The sequence below is a fragment of the Hylobates moloch genome, unplaced genomic scaffold (assembly GCF_009828535.3).
Source record: "Hylobates moloch isolate HMO894 unplaced genomic scaffold, HMol_V3 SCAFFOLD_22, whole genome shotgun sequence".
NCBI lineage: Eukaryota > Metazoa > Chordata > Mammalia > Primates > Hylobatidae > Hylobates > Hylobates moloch.
This window is the reverse complement of record NW_026652297.1, coordinates 11,947,959-11,968,543: the sequence shown is the minus strand read 5'-3', so window position 1 is coordinate 11,968,543 and position 20,585 is coordinate 11,947,959. Positions and strand designations below refer to the sequence as shown.

At 43.4% G+C, this 20,585-nt stretch overlaps 2 protein-coding genes and 1 pseudogene across 14 annotated transcripts in view; 2 read left to right on the top strand and 1 right to left on the bottom strand.

Moving 5' to 3' along the window:
• Positions 1-8,797, bottom strand: part of CEP70 (centrosomal protein 70) — a 149,213-nt gene extending 140,416 nt beyond the window's left edge. For 5 of the 7 annotated variants that reach the window (XM_058433617.1, XM_058433620.1, XM_058433618.1 and 2 more), the window contains exon 1: positions 8,673-8,691. The gene's annotated coding sequence lies outside the window, so the exon portion shown is untranslated. Of the gene's footprint in view, positions 1-8,672 lie in introns of all 7 variants that reach the window. The other 2 variants (XM_058433612.1, XM_058433615.1) reach the window with 1 other exon arrangement.
• FAIM (Fas apoptotic inhibitory molecule) overlaps positions 1,078-20,585 on the top strand; it is a 33,025-nt gene continuing 13,517 nt past the window's right edge. Inside the window, exons 1-3 of one of the 7 annotated variants that reach the window (XM_032144373.2) lie at positions 1,078-1,168; positions 8,205-8,451; positions 20,105-20,164. In XM_032144373.2, the coding sequence (XP_032000264.1) occupies positions 8,438-8,451; positions 20,105-20,164 (74 nt within the window). In that variant the 5' untranslated portion in view covers positions 1,078-1,168; positions 8,205-8,437. Of the gene's footprint in view, positions 1,169-8,204; positions 8,452-8,850; positions 9,023-9,092; positions 9,246-9,687; positions 11,065-20,104; positions 20,165-20,585 lie in introns of those variants that run through there. The other 6 variants (XM_032144374.2, XM_032144375.2, XM_058433621.1 and 3 more) reach the window with 6 other exon arrangements.
• Positions 12,540-12,698, top strand: LOC116462185 (U2 spliceosomal RNA; annotated as a pseudogene).

Genomic DNA, 20,585 nt, shown 5'->3' with positions numbered 1-20,585 from the left:
CTCCTTGTGCTGAGACAGAAGTGCCTAAGCAGCAGCAGCCTGGCCAGCACTGGGAGACTGTGGTTACTGGCACTGGTTCTGTCACACAATCCTCTAAGGCGGGCGCAGCAGCCAGAATCCTGGGCCCTGGGGCTTGTTTCTGAAGTGCTAATGCCTCTTCCTTGAACACATAGCCAATAGTCATGCTAGACCAATGCTGGAAGGGCACATGGAAAATGTTAAATCTGTAGATATCAGATTAACTTTTCCTTTTTATTTTGGTCTCCATGCTGTTTAAAAAGTAAGCTCAGAAAATCAACCAAGCTAAGGGAGGTGGTGCATGCCTATAGTCCCACTACTCGGGAGGCAGACGCAGAAGGATTGCTTGAGCCCAGGAATTCAAGACTAGCCTGAGCAATATAGCCTGTGAAGAAGAGGAAGAAAAGAAGAAGAAAGGAAAAAGAAGGAGGAGGAGAAGAAGGAGGGAGGAGGGGGAGGAGGAAAAGAAAAAGAAGGGGAGGGGAAGAAGAAAGGAAATAGAAAGAAGAAAGAAAAAGAAGAAGAGAAGGAGGAGGAGAAAGAAAATCAGTCAATCCATTAACAATTCCCTTTCAAAAGGAGGACCAATGAAAACATGGATTTGTGAAGAAAATCTTTTACTGGTATTTTTTTTGAGACGGAGTTTTGCTCTTGTTGCCCAGGCTAGAGTGCAATGGTGCAATCTCGGCTCACCGCAACCTCTGCCTCCCGGGTTCAAGCAATTCTCCTGCCTCAGCCTCCTGAGTGGCTGGGATTACAGGCATGTGCCACCATGCCCGGCTAATTTTGTATTTTCAGTAGAGATGGGGTTTCTCCATGTTGGCCAGGCTGTTCTCGAACTCCTGACCTCAGGTGATCCACCCACCTCGGCCTCCCAAAGTGCTGGGATTACAGGCGTGAGCCACCGCACCCGGCCTTAGCTGCTCTCTTAAAATAAATCAGTGGTGTCTATGGGGATGTTGCTAATAAGCAGTTTATGAAGTCAGAACAGCATCTAGGTACTTCCTAAGAAACAAGGTAACAATGTGAGAGTGAGATCACCTTCAAAAGCAGTATCAGCCTGAACAGGTATATTTTATATTCAAGTTCAATACCTTCGACAATGTTCTGTTCAGACTTTGTTTCTCTCCATAACAGTGCTGCCTGTCAGGTAATAAGTTACTATTCCTACCTGCTATGGTCTGGCTGTGTCTCCATTCAAATCTCAACTGAAGTATATCTCCCTGAATTTCCACATGTTGTGGGAGGGACCTAGGGGGAGGTAACTGAATCATAGAGACCAGTCTTTGCTGTGCTATTCTCATGATAGTGAATAAGTCTCATGAGATCTGATGGGTTTATCAGGGGTTTCTGCTTTTGCTTCTTCCTCATTTTCTCTTGCTGTTGCCATGTAAGAAGTACATTTTGCTTCCCCCCATGATTCTGAGGCCTCCCCTGCCATGTGGAATTGTAAGTCCAATTAAACCTCTTTCTGTTCCCAGTTTCAGGTATGTCTTTATCAGCAGCATGAAAATGAACTAATACAGTAAACTGGTACCAGTAGAGTGTTGCTGAAAAGATACCTGAAAATGTGGAAGCGACTTTGGAACTGGGTAACAGGCAGAGGTTGGAACACTTTGGATGTGGGAAAGTTTGGAACCTCCTAGAAATTTGCTGAATGGCTTCAACAAAAATGCTGATAGTGATATGAACAATAGGGTCCATGCTGAGGTGGTCTCAGATGGAGATGAGGAACTTGTTGGGAACTGGAGCAAAGGTGACTCTTATTATGTTTTAGCAAAGGGACTGGTGGCATTTTGCCCCCGCCCTAGAAATTTGCGGGACTTTGAACTTGAAAGAGATGATTTAGGGTATCTGGTGGGAGAAATTTCTAAGCAGCAAAGCATTCAAAATGTGACTTGGGTGCTGTTAAAAGCATTCCATTTTAAAAGGGAAACAGAGCATAAAAGTTCAGAAAATTTGCAGCCTGCTGATGCAGCAGAAAAGAAAAGCCCATTTGCTGCGGAGAAATTCAAGCCAGCTGCAGAAATTTGCATAAGTAGCAAGGAGCCTAATGTTAATCCCCAAGACCATGGGGTAAATGTCTCCAGGCCATGTCAGAGACCTTCACAACAGTCCCTCCCATCACAGGCTCAGAGGCCCAGGAGGAAAAAGTGGTTTCATGGGCTGGGCCCAGGGTCCCCATGCTGTGTGCAGCCTAGGGACTTGGTACACTGTGTCCCATCTGCTCCAGCCGTGGCTGAAAGAGGCCAACATAGAGCTCGGGCTGTGGCTTCAGAGGGTGGAAGCCCCAAGCCTTAGCAGCTTCCACGTGGTGTTGCACCTGTGGGTGCACAGAAGTCGAGAAGTGAGGTTTGGGAACCCCTGCCTAGATTTCAGAAGATGTATGGAAATGCCTGGATGTCCAGGCAAAAGTTTGCTGCAGGGACAGGGCCCTCATGGAGAACCTCTGCTAGGGCAGTGCAGAAGGGAAATGTGGGGTTGGAGCCCCCACACAGGGTCCCTACTGGGGCACTGCCTAGTGGAGCTGTGAGAAAAGGGCCACTGTCCTTCAGACCCCAGAATGGTGGATCCATTGACAGCTTGCACCATGAGCCTGGAAAGCTGCACTCAATGTCAGCCATGAAAGCAGCTGGGAGGTAGGCCGTACCTGCAAAGCCACAGGGGTGGAGCTACCCAAGACCATGAGAACCCACCTTTTGCATCAGCCTGACCTGGATGTGAGACCTGGAGTCAAAGGAGGTCATTTTGGAGCTTTAAAATTTGATGGCCCAGGCTGGGCACGGTGGCTCACACCAGTAATCCCAGTACTTTGGGAGGCCAAGGTGGGCGGATCACCTGAGGTCAGGAGTTTGAGACCAGCCTGGCCAACATGGCGAAACCCTGTCTCTACTAAAAATACAAAAATTAGCTGGGCATGGTGGTGGGTGCCTGTAGTCCCAGCTACTCAGGAGGCTGGGGTGGGAGAATCGCTTGAACCCAGAGGGTGGAAGTTACAGTGAGCCGAGATCATGCCATTGCACTCCAGCCTGGGTGACAGGGCGAGACGCCGTCTCAAAAAAAAAAAAAAAAAAAAAAAATCAAAAGCAGGCTAGTTACTTCCTAGATACAATGATGGGGGTACAGGTATTGGGTAAGTACAGCCATTCCAAATGGGAGAAATTGGCCAAAACAAAGGCATTACAGGGCCCATGCAAGTCTGAAATCTAGTAGGGCAGTCAATTTTTTTTTTTTTTTTTTTTTGAGATGGAGTCTCGCTCTGTTGCCCAGGCTGCAGTGCAGTGATGTGATCTCGGCTCACTGCAACCTCCGCCTCCCAGGTTCAAGTGATTTTCCCGCCTCAGCTTCCAGAGTAGCTGGGACTATGGGCACCCACCACCATGCCTGGCTGATTTTTGTATTTTTAGTAGAGACAGGGTTTCACCATGTTGGCCAGGCTGGTCTCGAACTCCTGACCTCAGGTGATCCGCCCACTGTGGCCTCCCAAAGTACTGGGATTACTGGTGTGAGCCACCGTGCTTGGCTGCTTGCTTTTGATTTTACAGGCTCATAGGCGGAAGGGACTGCCTTGTCTCAGATGAGACTTTGGACTGGACTTTTGGGTTAATGCTGAAATTAATTAAGACTTTGGGGTTGCCGGGCGTGGTGGCTCACGCTTGTAATCCCAGCACTTTGGGAGGCCGAGGCGGGCGGATCACGAGGTCAGGAGATCGAGACCACGGTGAAACCCCGTCTCTACTAAAAAAAATACAAAAAATTAGCCGGGCGTGGTGGCGGGCGCCTGTAGTCCCAGCTACTCGGAGAGGCTGAGGCAGGAGAATGGTGCGAACCCAGGAGGCGGAGGTTGCAGTGAGCCGAGATCGCGCCACTGCACTCCAGCCTGGGCGACAGAGCAAGACTCTGTCTCAAAAAAAAAAAAAAAAAAAAAAAAAAAAAGACTTTGGGGAACTGTTGGGAAGGCATAATTGACTTTGAAATGTGAGGACATACGATTTGGAGGGGCCAGGGAATGATACAGTTTGTCTGTGTCCCCATTCACATCTCAACTGAATCGTGTCTCCCAGAATTTTGATGTGTTGTGGGAAGGACCTAGGGGGAAGTAATTGAATTGGGGAGGCTGGTCTTTCCCATGCTATTCTCATGGTAGTGAATAAGTCTCACGAGATCTGATGGGTTTATCAGGGGTTTCTGCTTTTGCTTCTTCCTCATTTTCTCTTGCCACCACCATGTAAGTGCCCTTTCACCTCTCGCCATGATTCTGAGGCCTCCCCAGTCATATGGAACTGTAAGTGCAATTAAACCTCTTTTTGTTCCCAGTTTCGAGTATGTCTTTATCAGCAGCGTGAAAATGAACTAATATACCACCTCAGATGTCCTGGGCTTGTAGGATAGGTAGGTGGAAAACGCAGCCCAAACTGGTATGTTCCTCAATTCCGGGTACCCCAGAAACTATGCCCACAGAGGAAACAGTGGCACAGAACAAGCCAATGGAGGAATCGTGGACTGCCTTCCCTATTCTGGGCAGAGTTGGGTGTACCTCATGGGCAGGCCAGACTCTGCTATACTCTGAAACCCCCGGGCAGAGGGGTTCCCAAGGTCTCTAAGAGTAGGCCCGGATTTTTCTTCAAGTACAATGAATACTTTTCTAATAACAGGCTCTGTTAACATAAACTTTTCCAATCCCACAGGCCTGGCTCCCCATCTTGGCCCTGCAACTTCTGAAGGGCTTTGGGTCTTTTTGTAAAAGAAGGTAAATAGAATCATTGGGCTGTTGTGAGAACTAGAGGCAATGGCATATAAGTCATATAACAAGCATTTAATAAATTACACCTTATTGGTCTTGTAAAAGATATCCAGATTCTTCAAGTTTTTAAGAAAATATCCTTCATTCAATAATGTCTTTGAGCTGCTCCCCAACCAGGATTTCCTGGTTCTAACCCAGCAACTCAGGATTGTTTCTCAGAAGAAATAAAGACTAGGAGAAATCAGCTAGCTGTTTCTCGTCTCTGGGAATTTCCACTCTGGAGCCTTTTACCTTTCCCCCCAGTTCATTATTTCAACAATCATTTATTGCAAACTCTCTGTTCAAAACACTGCTGCAGCAGCTGGGGTTGGTGGTTCATGTCTATAATCCCAGCAACTTGGGAGGCTGAGGCAGGAGGATTGCTTGAGGCCAGAAGTTTGAGGCTGCAGTGAGTTATGATCATGCCACTGCACTCCAGCCTGGGTGACAGAATGAAACTCTGTCTTAAAAAAAAAAAAAAAGACAAAAAACAAACAACACTGCTGTAGAAGAAAATATAAATATGAAGTCTTTGTCTTCAGGAAGCTTTCAGTACAGGGTAGCAAACAAGAAAGCAGTGCTCACTAAGTAGAATCCTTGTATCATAATTTGCTTAGTAATCAGCCTTTATCACTTTGCAGACTGGTTAACCTCATCAGTAGGTTGTTGCCTACTGTCTCTTAACTATTTTCTCTCACATATTTGCTTAGCGCCTAAAAACTGCATCTATCATACAAACCCCAAAGATGAAACGGTCCTTCTTTATATTAACATAAAGATGCAGAAAGAAATTACACAATAGGGCCTAGATGTCCCTATCTTAAGTCCATTTTGGCTGTTATAACAAAATGCTATAACAAAATACTTGAAAAGGCCGGGTGTGGTGGCTCATGCCTGTAATCCCAGCACTTCGAGAGGCCGAGGTGGGTGCATCACCTGAGGTCAGGAGTTCGAGACCAGCCTGGCCAACATGGCAAAACCCCATCTCTACTAAAAATATAAAAATTAGTGGCTGGGCGCGGTGGCTCACGCTTGTAATCCCAGCACTTTGGGAGGCCGAGGCAGGCAGATCACGAGGTCAGGAGATCGAGACCACGGTGAAACCCCGTCTCTACTAAAAATACAAAAAAAAAATTAGCCGGGTGTGGTGGTGGGCGCCTGTAGTCCCAGCTACTCGGAGAGGCTGAGGCAGAAGAATGGCGTGAACCCGGGAGGCGGAGCTTGCAGTGAGCCGAGATTGCGCCACTGCACTCCAGCCTGGGCGACAGAGCGAGACTCCGTCTCAAAAAAAAAAAAAAATTAGCTGGGTGTAGTAGCATGCACCTGTAGTCCCAGCTACTCAGAAGGCTAAAGCAGAAGAATTGCTTGAACCTGGGAGGTGGAGGTCGCAGTGAGCCAAGATCATGCCAGTGCACTCCAGCCTGGGCAACAGAGTTGAGACTCCGTCTCAAAGAACAACAACGATAAAAATACTCAAAAAAGAAGAAGAAGAAGAAAAAGAGGAAGAGGAAGAGGAAGAAGAAGAAAGGAGGAAGGAGGAAGGAGGAGGAGGAGGAGAAAGGCTAGATGCAGTTGCTCATGCCTGTAATCCCAGCACTTTGGGAGGCCAAGGTGGGAGAATTGCTTGAGCCCAGGAATTTGAGACCAGCCTGGGCAACACAGTGGAACCCTGTCTCTATAAAAAAATTTTTAAAATATTAGCTGGGTGTGGTGGCATGCAGCTACAGTCCCAGCTCCTTGAGAGGCTGAGGTAGCAGGATCGCTTGAGCCCAGGACATGCATCATGGCTGTAGTGAGCTGTGATCATGCCACTGCACTCCAGCCTGGAGTAAAACCCTGTCTCAAAAAAAAAACAAAAAACAAAAAAAAACAACTTAGACTGGGTAATTTGTAAACAGCAGAATTGTATTGCTCACAGTTCTGGAGGCTGGGACATCCAAGATCAAGGCTCCAGCAGAGTCACAGTCTGCTGAGGGCTTGTTCTCTGCTTCAAACATGGTGCCTTCTCACAGCATCCACACATGGCAGAAGGATCAAACAGGCTCCCTCAAGCCTCTTTCACAAGGGCAATAATTTCCCCAGCAAAGGACCCATCCTCTTAATATGAATGTGTTGGGGCTTAGGTTTCAACATATGAATTTTGGGGAGACACCAGCATTCAAACCATAGCAGCCCCCAAATATGCTGGGTCCTCAAAACCCTCCAAAATCCCTTCATTTGTCTCTATTCTATGACTGGGCCTACTCTCCACAGGGACCACTCACTGCTCCTCACATGGCCCACTCAACAACTTTTCTCGCTCTCTGTAGGCAACACTGTCTCCTCCTTAAATTGAAAATCAAGGCCACCTAAGACACTACCCACGCCTGCTCTTCATTCATTCATTCATTTAATAAATATTTACCAGAGCTAACATGGGCCTGCACGGTGCAGATGTGAGACATACAAGAATGAGAGCCAATGGGACATGGTCTCTGCCTTCATGGATCTCAGTCTACTGTTAAGTTACATATTAAGCAAAAATTACACAAATTATTGCACACCCTGAAAGGGGCTAGGAAGAAGAATCCCTGGTGCTGCAATCTTTGTGTTTTTTTGTTTTTGTTTTCGAGACGAAGTACCACTCTGGCTCAGGCTGCAGTACAGTGAGGCGATCTCAGTTCACTGCAACCGCCACCTCCCGAGGTCAAGTGATTCTCCTGCCTCAGCCTCCTGAATAGCTGGGATTACAGACGCATGCAACCACGTCCGGCTAATTTTTGTATTTTTAGTAGAGATAGGGTTTCACCACGTTGGCCAGGCTGGCCTCAAACTCCTGACCTCAGGCAATCCACACACCCTGGCCTCCCAGAGTGCTGGGATTACAGGTGTGAGCCACCGTGCCCGCCGGGTTTTTTTTTTTTTTTTTTTGAGACAGAGTCTTGCTCTTCACGCAGGCTGGAGTGCAGTGGCTCAATCTCAGCTCACTCCAACCTCCACCTCCCAGGTTGAAGTGATTCTCCTGCCTCAGCCTCTCAAGTAGTTGGGACTACAGGCATGCACCACCACGCCCCTCTAAGTTTTGTATTTTTAGTAGAGACAGGGTTTTGCCATGCCTGCCTCAGCCTCCCAAAGTGCTGGAATTACAGGCGTGAGCCACTGAGCCCGGCTGTTGTGTCTGTGTGTGTGTGTGTGTGTGTTTTTTAATGAAACAGGGTCTCGCTCTGTTGCCCAGGCTGGAGTGTACTGGTGCAATCACAGCTCACTGCAGCCTCTACCTCCCTTCAGGGCCCAAGCAATTCTCCCACCTCAGCGTCCCAAGTAGCTGGGATTACAGACCTGAGCCGCTAATTATTTTCTTTCCTTCTTTCTCATTCTGTCTCTCTTTTTTTTTTTTTTTTTTTTTTTTTACCATGTTGCCCAGTCTTGAACTCCTGGACTCAAGCGATCCGCCACTCTGCCTCCCAAAATGCCGTGATTACAGGTATGAGCCACCACACCCAGCAGTGCTGCAAGTCTCATGGGCCAGGATAGTGTAACCTAAATGATACACGAAGAACACTCACAACAGGGAAGAGGTGAGGAGTGTCCAGGCAGAGAGAAGAGCATTTGCAGAGGCCCTGGGTGAGAAGAAACCTGCATCCTTTAAGGACCTAAATGAAGCCAAGCAGGTAGGGGCTAGATCACACATGGGGGCTTTATGCCCACCTTAAGTAGTTTGGATCTTTAAAAAAGAAATGAGACCCCATAAAGAGGTTTTAAGGAGCGAATGCCATTGCTGCCATGAACAAGTTTCCCTTCCCCATAGCTGCAGAGCAGGCACAGGGCTGTTTTTGCCCGCCAGGTTGTCCCCACCGTCTAGCCCAGCGCGGGGCCAGCGGCCGGCTCCTACCTACACTTGCTGGCAGGAAGACTGGACGCACTGCGGGACCTGGTGATGTCCTGGGTTAGGGCTGAGGAAGGCCTGTGCGCGGAGGGTGCGGCCTTCGGCTAAGGCAGAGGACCGGGGTTGGGTCCGTGGCGGCGGGAGGGGTGGCCTCCTGCGCTGGGCGCCCCAGGGGACCTGAGGCGCGACAAACGGCGCGTTTGGTACTCGCGCCTGCAGAGCTTTCAACCTCCGCGCCGGCTGCGCCTGTTTCTCGGCCAGGGGAGCAAGGCCACGCGGCCTACGTAGCCGAGTCGGAACCAACCGGTTGTTTGGTGAAAACTCCCCCAGAGCCTCCCGCGGCCCACAGAGCACAGGTGAGGCAGCAGCCCGGGGGGGGGGGGGGGGGTCGGGGTCGCGCCTGCGCCCGCCTGGACGCCTGGGGCCCGCCCGCTCTCCTCCCTAGAAACCCCTGCACGCAGCCCCCGGCGTCCCCACGCTCTCGGCCCTACTGCGCCGGCGGCGGCCATCTCTGGGCGGCGGTGGCGGCGGCGGGTGGTGTCTGCGCGGTCGGTGAGACCCAGGCGGGTGGGGCGCTGGGTGAGTTCCGGGCGCTTCCAGCCGGCCCGCCGGTGATCCCAGACCTCGGGGCGGGACCTGACTCGCGCTCACCGCGGGCAAAGGTGGAGGTGCGGCGGGGCGCGGGGCCAGCCCGGGGCGGTGCGGGGGCGTCTCTGCCTGGCCAGGCCCTGCCCCACGACCTGCCGCACCCTCCTCCGGCCTGTTCGCGAACTCTAAAGATAATACTTGTCACTGTCGAAAACGTGGAACAGAAAGCAAAGAAGCAAGCAAAGCAGCCGTGCCCCTGCTCCCCAGAGACAAGCTGGGTTAACACGAAGGTGTATTTTCTTCCAGACGGTTTTTCCTTGTAATATGGGCGGGGCTTGTTTTTGCAGAACCTGCATCATAAAGTGCTGAAACACACACACACACACACACACACTCTCTCTCTCTCTCCCTCCACTGTACATTCCTGTGTGTCAGGTTGACTACGTCATCCATCCCTGACTCCTGGCATGGCTTTGGACTGTGATTTACTAAATGTAGTTTCTCCCTGATGGTGAGCGTACAAGTGGTTTTCAGTTTTTAGTTATTGCAAAAAGTAATTCATTGAGTACCGTTGCATCTGGGTTTTTGAGCGTGATCATTTGTGTAGAATGAATCCCACAAGATTCGTTCTAAAACAAGATAGAATCCACGATCTATACCACAAGTCTTCTGGTATAGATTGTGAAATGGCCCTCAGAAAAGCTATTTTCATTTTTGTACCTCCAGTAAGTAGCATTTGGGAATACTTGGCTCAAGGAGCTTCCTGAGTGATTTTACTGGAGACTCCCCTCACTTCATAAGGGGCCGGCCCGGAGATGAAGATGTCAACACTTGAGTGTGACTTGCATTATTGGCTGGCCCTACCTGGGGACTTTTGCTGAAAAGGGAACTATGAGCATCTGAGTAACTACTATCATCTGAGTAATTTTTAAAGTGACTTCGGTTTATCTTGAACGAATCATTTCAGTCCCCAATAAGAATAAACCTAAGTTAAGGCAAAATTCAGGTGGATTGGATGAACAGTGGCAACATGTTGGTGTTTAAGTCATGCTCTGAAACTTAGGGGTTGGGTTGCTAGGGAAGGGATTTTAAAAGATTGATGGGTAAGTATGAGATACTCAAAAAGCTTTCTTTGAAGACATGTAAAAAGTTTCACGTGCTTGGCATCATCTCCATCAGTGAAAATAAGTGAAATATGGTTTTTCATCCTTTTTATTTACATTTTAATAAAATATTTGCAAAAATAGAGGGTTTTTTGTATTTATCATTTTCCAGTTTGGTCATAGAATCTTGAAAATTAAGTACATGCATAAGAGTTTAAAAACAACAGTGGATTAATTTCTTGCTCCCAAGTTTCATTTGTTTATTTTTCAGACAGAATCTCCCTCTGTCGCCCAGGCTGGAATGCAGTGGCATGATCTTGGCTCACTGCAGCCTCCACCTCCCGGGTTCAAGCGATTCTTGTGCCTCAGCCTCTGGAGTAGCTGGGATTTACAGATGTGCGCTACCCGCACAAATTTGCCCGGCAAATTTTTCTATTTTTGCAGACAGGATTTCACCGTTTTGTCCAGGCTGGTCTCGAACTATTGACCTCAAGTGATCTGACCGCCTTGACCTCCCAAAGTGCTGGGATTACAGGTGTGAGCCATCGCGCCTGGCCACTTTCTCCAAAAATTTAAACCAAAGCCTTCTTTGGCAGAGCTAGGACTCTTCCTCTATGGCCCATTCTATCCTATGCTGCTTCCCTTTATGAGGACACTCCCATGGTTGTGCTATAATCATCTCTTGGTCTCTCCAGACTCCCACTCTGAGGTTAGTGCCCTGCCCAGAGCCTGGTACATAAGTACCCAATAACTACTGGTATGCTGGATGAACTTAGAATATGACGTGTTTATTAAATTGAATTTGTAACTTAGAGATCTATGTGACAGATATTTCTGAGTGAAGTGGAAATTGGGGACAAGGACAGATGTTATCATCTTTTGGTTACCGGTGCAGTTGCATCCCAAGAAACACTACAGCCAGGACACCTGCTTTTTTTTTCTTTTTTTGTTTTTTTTTTAACAACATTACTGAAATGTAACTCACATACCACATAATTCACCCATTTAAAGTATACAATTCTTTCTTATATAATTAACTTTTTGAAGTGGTAAAATATATACAACATAGATTTGCCATTTTAACAATTTTTTAGTGTACAATTCAGGGGCATTAAGTACATGCACAGTATTGTGCGATCATTGTCACTATCTATTTGCCAAACTTTTCAATACCTTAAACAGAAACACAGTAACCATTAAGCAATAACTCTGCTATGGTTTGGATATTTGTCCTTACCAAATCTCATGTTGAAATTTGATCCCCAGTGTGGCAGTATTGGGAAGTGGGGCTTAATGGGAGGTGTTTGGGTCATGGGGGCGGATCCCCAGTGAATACATTAATGCCCTCCCTTGGAGGTGAGTGGGTTCTTGCTCTATCAGTTCTCACTAGAGCTGTTTGATAAAAAGAGCCTGTACCTGCCCACTCTCTCCTGCTTTCTCTCTGGTCACGTGCTCTCTACACAGCCCGCTCTCCTTTGCCTTCTGCCATGAGTAGAAGCAACTTGAGGCCCTCACCAAATGCAGATGCCCAATCTTGAGCTTCTCCAGACATCAGAATCATGAGCTAAATAAATCTTTTTTCTTTATAAATTACGCAACCTCGGGTATTCCTTTGTAGCAACACAAAAGAGACTTGAGACTTCTCCTTGTTCCCTTCCCCCATTCCCAGGGAACATCTAATCTGCTTTCTGCCTCTATGAATGTCCCTATTCTGGGTATTTTATATAAGTGGAATCATATTTGTCATTTTTGTCTGGCTTTTTTTTTTTTTTTTTTTTTAGACAGAGTCTCGTTCTGTCACCCAGGCTGGAGTGCAATGGTGTGATCTCAGCTCACTGCAAGCTCCGCCTCCCGGGTTCACGCCACTCTCCTGCCTCAGCCTCTTGAGTAGCTAGGACTACAGGACCCGCCACCATGCCCGGCTAATTTTTTTGTATTTTTAGTAGAGACGGGGTTTCACCGTGTTAGCCAGGATGGTCTCAAACTCCTGACCTCGTGATCCACCTGCCTCGGCCTCCCAAAGTGCTGGGATTACAGGCGTGAGCCACCGCGCCCGGCCTTGTCTGGCTATTTCACTTAGGGTAAAGTTTTCATAGTTCATCCATGTTATAGCATATGTCAGAATATCACTCCTTATTTTGGCTGAATAAAAAGGAATATCCTTTGTATATATATTCATTTTATCACTTCTCAGCCTTTTGGCTAAGATCAAGTGTATATACTGCATTTTGTTTATTCTTATGTTGATGGACAACTTGGGTTGTTTTCATCTTTTGGCTATTGGAAAATGCTACAATGAACAATAGTATACAGGTGTCCGAGTGGCTGATTTCCAACCTCTTTGAGTGTATTCCTAGCAGCAGAATTGCTACGTCATATAGTAATTCTCTATTTAGGTTTTGAGGAACTGTCATATCATTTTGTATGACAGCTTCACCATTTTACAGTCCCACTAGCAATGTACAAGGATTCCAGTTTTTCCGCATCCTTGCCAACACTGATTATTTTTTGTTTACTTTTAGTATAGCCATCCTAGTAGATGTGAAGTTGTATTTCATTGTTGTTTTGATTTGCATTTCTCTGGTGATTAATGTTGTTTAGCATCTTTTCATATGCTTATGGACCATTTGTATGTCTTCTTTAGAATAATATCTGTTGAAGTCCTTTGCCTTTTTTTTTTCTGGAGACTTTTGCTCTTGTTGCCCAGGCTGGAGTGCAATGGTGCGATCTTGGTTTACTGCAGCCTCCGCCTCATGAGTTCAAGCGATTCTCCTGCCTCAGCCTCCCGAGTAGCTAGCTGGGATTACAGGTGCCTGCCACCACACCTGGCTAATTTTTTGTATTTTTAGTAGAAATGGGGTTTCACCATGTTGGCCAGGCTGGTCTCGGACTCCTGACCTCAGGTGATCCACCCGCCTCGGCCTCCCAAATTGCTGGGATTACAGGTATGAGCCACTGCGCCCGGCCCCTTTGCCCATTTTTAAATTGGGTTGTCTTTTGTGTTTTTGAGCAGTAGAGTTCTTTATCTATTCAGAATATGAAACCTCTATCAGATATATGATTTCCAAATATTTTCTGTCATCCTTGTCCTTGCACTTTCTGGATAATGTCCTTTGATGCACAAAAATTTTAGTTTGTTTTTGTTTTTTTGAGACAGGGTCTATTCTGTTGCCAAGGGTGGAGTGCAGTGGTGCAATCACAGCTCACCTGCAGCCTTGACCTCTCAGGCTTAAGTGATCCTCCCACTTCAGCCTCCCGTGTAGCTGGGACTACAGGCATGCACCACCATGCCTGGCTAGTTTTTAAATTTTTTTGTAGAGATGGGGTCTCCCTATGTTGCCCAGGCTGGTCTTGAACTCCTGGGCTCAAGCAATCCTCCCACCTTGGCCTCCTAAATTGCGGGGAATGCGGGTGTGAGCCACCATACCCAGTCAGTTTTAACTTTTGATGAAGTTCAATTTATCTATTTTTTTCTTTTGCTGCTATCCTTTTGGTGTCCTATCTAAGAATCCATTGCCGAATCCGAGGTCATGAGGATTTACCTCTATGTTTTCTTCTAAGAGTTTTGTGGTTTTAGCTGTTATATTTAGATCATTGAGATAACTTTTGTATATGGTGTGAGATAGGTGAGGTTCAACTTAATTCTCTTGTGTATGAAAATCTAGTTTTCCCCATAACATCTGCTGAAGAGACTATTCTTTCACCACCAGTTAGAGTTGGCACCCTTGTTAAAAATCATTTGGCCACAGAAATGTGGATTTATTTCTGAACTCTCAAATTCTTTAAGGACAGAAACATTTTCTTCAGGCTGGGTATGGTGGCTTATGCCTGTAATCCCAGCACTTTGGGAGGCTGAGGTGGGAGGATCGCTTGAGCTCAGGAGTTTGAGACCAGCTGGGGCAACATGGTGAAACCTCATCTTCACAAAAAATTACAAAATTAGCTGGGTGTTGTGGCACATGCCTATGGTCCCAGCTACTAAGGAGGCTGAGGTGGGAGGATTGTTTGGGCCCAGGAGGTCGAGGCTGCAGTGAATCGAGATCGCACCACTGCACTCCAGCCTGGATGACTAGAGTGAGACCCTATCTCAAAAAACAACAAAAAAAAGAAAGATTTTCTTCAAATTTCTGACAGCATCTAGTACAGTATCTCTCTATAGCAGGTTCAAATAAATGTTGAATGGAAAAACTGAAGGCTGGACATTTATCATAAGAAAACTTTTGTTGTGAAGGTACATCTCCCCTTGAGAAAACAAATAGAGCATAGCTGCTGCAAATCATACAAAACCATAGAAAATTTTAAAAGACATGTACGACCAGGTGCGATGACTCATGCCTGTAATCTTAGCATCTTGGGAGGCCAAGTCAGGTGGATTACTTGAGCCCATGAATTCAAGACCAGCCTAGGTAACATGGTGAAACCTCGTATCTACAATAAATACAAAAATGAGCCGGGTGTGGTGGTGTGTACCTGTGGTTCCAGCTACTTTGGAGGCTAAGGTGGGAGGATCCTTTGGACCCAGGAGGTTGAGGCTGCAGTGAGCATTGAGTATACCACTGCACTCCTGCCTGGGCAGCAGAACAAGACCCTGTCTCAAAACAAAAACAAAAACATGTACAGATGCTTCTTGACTTGTGATGGGGTTATATCCCAATAAACCCATTGCAAGTTGAAAATATTATAAGTCAGAAATGCATTTAATACACCTAACCTATCAAACATCATATCTTAGCCTTGCCTACCTTAAGTGTCCTCAGAATACTTACCTTAGCCCACAGTTGGGCAAAATCATCTAACACAAAGCCTATGTTACAATGAAGTGTTGGCTGTCTCATGTAATTTTTTGTACTGTACTGAAAGTGAATGGTTGTATGGGTACTCAAAGTATGGTTCCTACCAAACACGTATCTCTTTTGCACCATCTTAAAGTCGGACAATCATTAAGTCAAACCACTGTAAGCCGAGGACCATCTGTATTTGACTTTGGAGTGCTTTCAGAACATTTGGTGGGCATTTAACTATTTGTTGAGTTAATGGATTACATTTGTTCATTCTGATATTACTTTGTATAGACCATCCAGAGAATCACCAGTTACGGAGGAAGTAAGTTGACTTTTGTGTGAGGATATTCTCAAAATGAAAAATCAGCTGATGGTCCAAAGTATCTTAAAGTCTGTTTAAGTAAACATTGATCTCTGTGCTTTAGTGCCTTTTAGAGTAATTATTCATGTTTACTTCCTTTCAGACCTCTAACCTAAATCTCTATTTTATTTCATGTTTCCCTAAAGACTCACTAGTGGGCATATTTTTACGTGCATTTGATGAGTTGACTAGTGGTTTTTAATGATTTTCCCTGATATGAATGGCCAAAAAACAGATGTCAGTCTGTTAACCTGTTGCATTTGTGGCTATTAAGAGTGTTTTCCATGTGTGCTCTCCTGCTTTTGAGCCAGAAGAGCAATTTCAATTAAATTTTAAAGTGGTGAGATTGGAATGGAATGTGTAAAGTGACAGAGGTCATAAGACTAGTGAAACTGCTGGGATAGGAGATAGGAGAGAAGCCCAAAAGCAGGAGGCAGAGTTGATTTTGGACATTTTTCTTAAACATTAGATGGGATTTGTTGATGGGAATTATTGTTTGTGGTAAGATCATTTGAAAAGTTTTCTTTGCTCTGTGTGCATTATTGGCACCCTCTACAGCTTTGTTAGAAAGTTGGATAGGTAATAAGAACCCAGGACTGGCAGTGGAGATGGCACTTGGAGGGATATGTGTTATTGATTTCCCCATAATGAAGGAGAGAGGCTAGACCAGGTGATTTTATTGTTTTTTGTTTTCCAGTGCTGAAAATTATATGACTGTCTCATATTTTGGTTAAGGCTGTTGTTATAAGGTAGTGGTCACTTTAATCCTTGCATAGAAAGCAGTTTTTAAAGTTAATCTCTGCCTTTTAAAATGGTACAAAATTTGAAGTATTACAGCCTTTTATAAGCTGAATATATTTTCAATGTTCCAGAGAATAATTTCTTTTGTTTTGTTGTTGTTGTTGTTTTGCTTTTGGAACAGGGTCTTGCTCTGTTGGCCAGGCTAGAGTGCAGTGGCATGGTCATGGCTCACTGCAGTCTCAAACCCCTGGAATCGAGCGATCCTCCCACCTCCCGAGTAGCTGGGACTATAGGCACATGTCACCACACCCAGCTATTTTTTTTTGGTGTCACTATGTTGACCAGGCTGGTCTCAAGTTCCTGGCTTCAAATGATTCTCCTGTCTCAGACTCCCAAAGTACGGGGATTACAGGGATAAGCCACCATGCACACTCCAAGGAGTAATTATAAAAATATTTTATAATTATTAACCATTTATAAAAAGATTTTTTTAGTGTTTTGCTTAAAATAATGGATAGCATGAACAAGAAAATTGAAATATTACTAACTTTGTATTAAAACAGCATTTTTCTTATTTAATCAGAGAAAAACAGGCAGAGTAACAAATTTTATATTGATTTGTAATTTTGTTTAAGAAGAAACATCAATTTTGATATATAGTTATATAAGTAGAATTAGAATGCTTCAAATTTGCCAGATAATTGCTTCAGTACTTACTCTTATCTTTGTTTATAATTCTCTCCTATCATGTACACTTTTAATTATTGGAGAATTAAAAATTGCTTTTTTTTAGGTAGTCCTTATATAATTGTTGAATGCCCGAATGATTGTTCATAGTTTAGAGAAGAAAAAATGTTTTAATGTGATCATGATTTCTAATCTTTCTTATAATTGGTGGTATTGCCTTTTATACTTCTCCATGAAAAGATATTATAATTAAGATGTTGTATCTTAGTGTGATTTAGTAGTATTTGGAATTCCTTATAATAGAAAACAGAGTAATTGTTTTAGGTTTGAATGCCTACATTACTGAACTTTCTAGAGTCTCTGAAAATTGAAGAGCAAAACTTGAATAGCACCCCTAAATACATTCTGATTTACAACGGATGCCTTATCAAAGTTTATATTATGCTGTTTGGCTTATTTTTTATATTACATGTATGTATAATATTTATATATTATATGTATATATTATATATAACATTTATATATTATATATATTATTTATATATTATATGTATATATTATATATTTATATATTATATATAATATTTATATATAATAAATATAATATGTATATAAATATATATATAGTATTTATATGTACTCCAGACTGGGCAACAGAGTGAGACCCTGTCTCAAAACAGATATGTATATCTATATATATCTCTATCTATCTACCTATCTACCTATCTATCTATCTATATCTGTCACCCAGGCTGGAGTACATATAATTATACTATCTTATACTATCTATCTATCTATATCTATATATCATATCTATATATATAAAATATATATATATATGTTTTGAGACAGGGTCTCACTCTGTCGCCCAGGCTGGAGTACATATAATTACATTGTGTATATACATGTATGTGTGTGTGTATATATATGTATGTATATAGTATCTATCTATCTATATCTATTATATATAATATATATTATTATTTTGGACATAGATACTATTTATATATAGTATATATCTGTATATTATATATCTATATCTACTATCTATTATATATAATAGATAAGTATCATTTATTATATATAATAGATGATGGCCTACTATAATCTATATAATATAGTATATATAGTATCTATATATAGATAGATATAGATTATATATAATTATAGTATATAATCTATATATAGATTATAGTATATAATCTATATATAGATTATAGTATATAATCTATATTATATAGTATATAGTATATAATCTATATTATATAGTATATAATTATATAAGTATATTTATATAAGTATATATAAGTATAATTATATAAGTATAATAAGTATATAATTATAGTATATAATCTATATATATAGATTATAGTAGGCCAAAATACTAAATATAATATAGTATATTTAGTATATATAGTGTATATAGTAACTATATATTATATATAGTATATATATAGATACCTGTTTTGAGACAGGGTCTCACTCTGTCGTGCAGGCTGCAGTGCAGTGGCATGATCACTGCAGCCACTCACTGCAGCTTCTAACTCCTAGGCTCAAGCGATCCTCCCACCTTAGCCTCCCCAGTAGCTGGGACTACAGGTGCTTGCCACCATGCCTGGCTGGCTTATCATATTGCTATGTATTCTTTTTGTTTTTATTGTTGTAGGATACCCTCTGGTTTCATAGGGGATAATCCTTAAGAGTAGAAAAGTTTACAAATTTGTGTGGTGCTAATTTTATAAAAGAGATTTATTTTAGGTACAAATATTTATCTAGTTTTTATTCTAAAATTCTTGGCTTTCCTGGCCCGTCGGATTGCTTTTATGAGTGCTGATTTCTTCTTTAATATCTTTTTGGCTGGGTATGTGGTGGCTCATGCCTGTAATCCCAGCACTTTCGGAGGCCAAGGCAGGTGGATCACTTGAGACCAGGAGTTCGAGACCAGCCTGACCAACATGGCAAAACCCCCACCTCTACTAAAAATGCAAAAAATTAGCCGGATGTGGTGGCATGCACTTGTAGTCCCAGCTACTCAAGAGGCTGAGACATGAGAATTGCCTGAACCCAGGAGACAGAAGTTGCAGTGAGCCGAGATCATGCCACTGCACTCCAGCTTGGAGGACAGAGTGAGGCTTTGTCTCAAAAACAAACAAAAAACTTTTTAATAATTTGTGACTTCTGGTTGTTTCCAGACAGAAAGGGTTAGCAGTCTCCCATTTTTAGCCAGGAGAGAGCATTCTTGAGCATCTGTAGGAAACAGGTACTAATTAAGAAAAGGGCTAAACTAGATCTTGGAAGCAAAAAAATAGTTGAATTTAGGATACTTTGGCAGGAGTGAAACTGTTAATCTCAAATCTTCAAATGTGAGGGTTTCCTATGCATGTGAATTTGTGTGCACTTCTGATTTTAGTACAGCTTAATTAACACTGCAGCCCAGTTACTGTTTCGTTCATTGCATAGTACTGGGCTCTAGTTCTGGGTTGGATCCTGCCAGTTACGTGAGCAAGCCACATTAACTTTTGTGGATTCATCATTGGCACTAGTAAATTAAATGGGCTTAAGTAAGGGGATAAATTAAGTTCACTCTTTGAGAGCAGACCAGCATATCCCTGTCTGCTTCTTGCAAACTCATCAGTTCTTTGAAGTTACCTAAAAGATTTTAAAAGTTATGTTCCACCATAGTGTAGTCTTCTAAAATAAAGATTACATTTTTTAAATTAGTTGCCACTTTAACATTCATGCTCTCAGAAGATACATTGTGTTTATCCTGGAGTTTGATGTATTCCCTGACTCATAGCCTTGGGGCTTCTTGTGCTTCAATTTGAGAAGCATAGGACCCAGAGGATCTCTTAGGTCTCTTGCAGCTCTGATATGCTATAACACTTGCAACAAAGGAGAGTTTGTTCTTTAGTTTTGATAAAGTATACCTTTAAGAAATTATAAATCCATAAGAGGGAAAAATATGACTGACTGATTTGCACGATGTAACATGTTTCTCTGAAAATTAAAGATTGCAATTCTATTTTATGTAGAAGCTGTTTCATACGAAACTCCATGTAATTTAATAAATGGATTGCAAAATTAGAAAAACCCTTTGTAGATGTCATCATTGTTGCTTTCAGTCTTTCTTTGCTGCAATTCTGCTTTTTTCTTTCCTGGCTGCTAATTGGATTAAAGACTGTTTTTGCCAACTATGGCATCTGGAGATGACAGTCCTATCTTTGAAGATGATGAAAGGTAAATGTCTTATATTGCAGTAAAGTAGCCTTTGACATTTTCAAGATTATTATCATTCAAAAGAGTGATTTATCCAAGATGCTCTGTTAAGAATACATTTTGTAAAATTGCAGAAAACATGGTTCTGCTTTTGTATGATTTAGAGCAGGAGTACTAAATACCTGGCGTGGAGGTAGCCACCAGTAACATGGCATCCATTTCAGTAGAGCCTTGATGTGAGGTCTCCTCATTTCTGTCAGCACAGAGTTCTTGGCAACCACTTCAAAATGATATAAAATCCATTTACCATCTTCAGTTTAGAGCATACAGAGGAGATTAGGGTGAACAAAGAGGAAGACGTAGTTAAGAGAACAGGCTTTGGAGCCAGAATCCTAGGTTTAAATCCTACCTCTGCCACTTAATGTCATTGTAACCTTAGGTA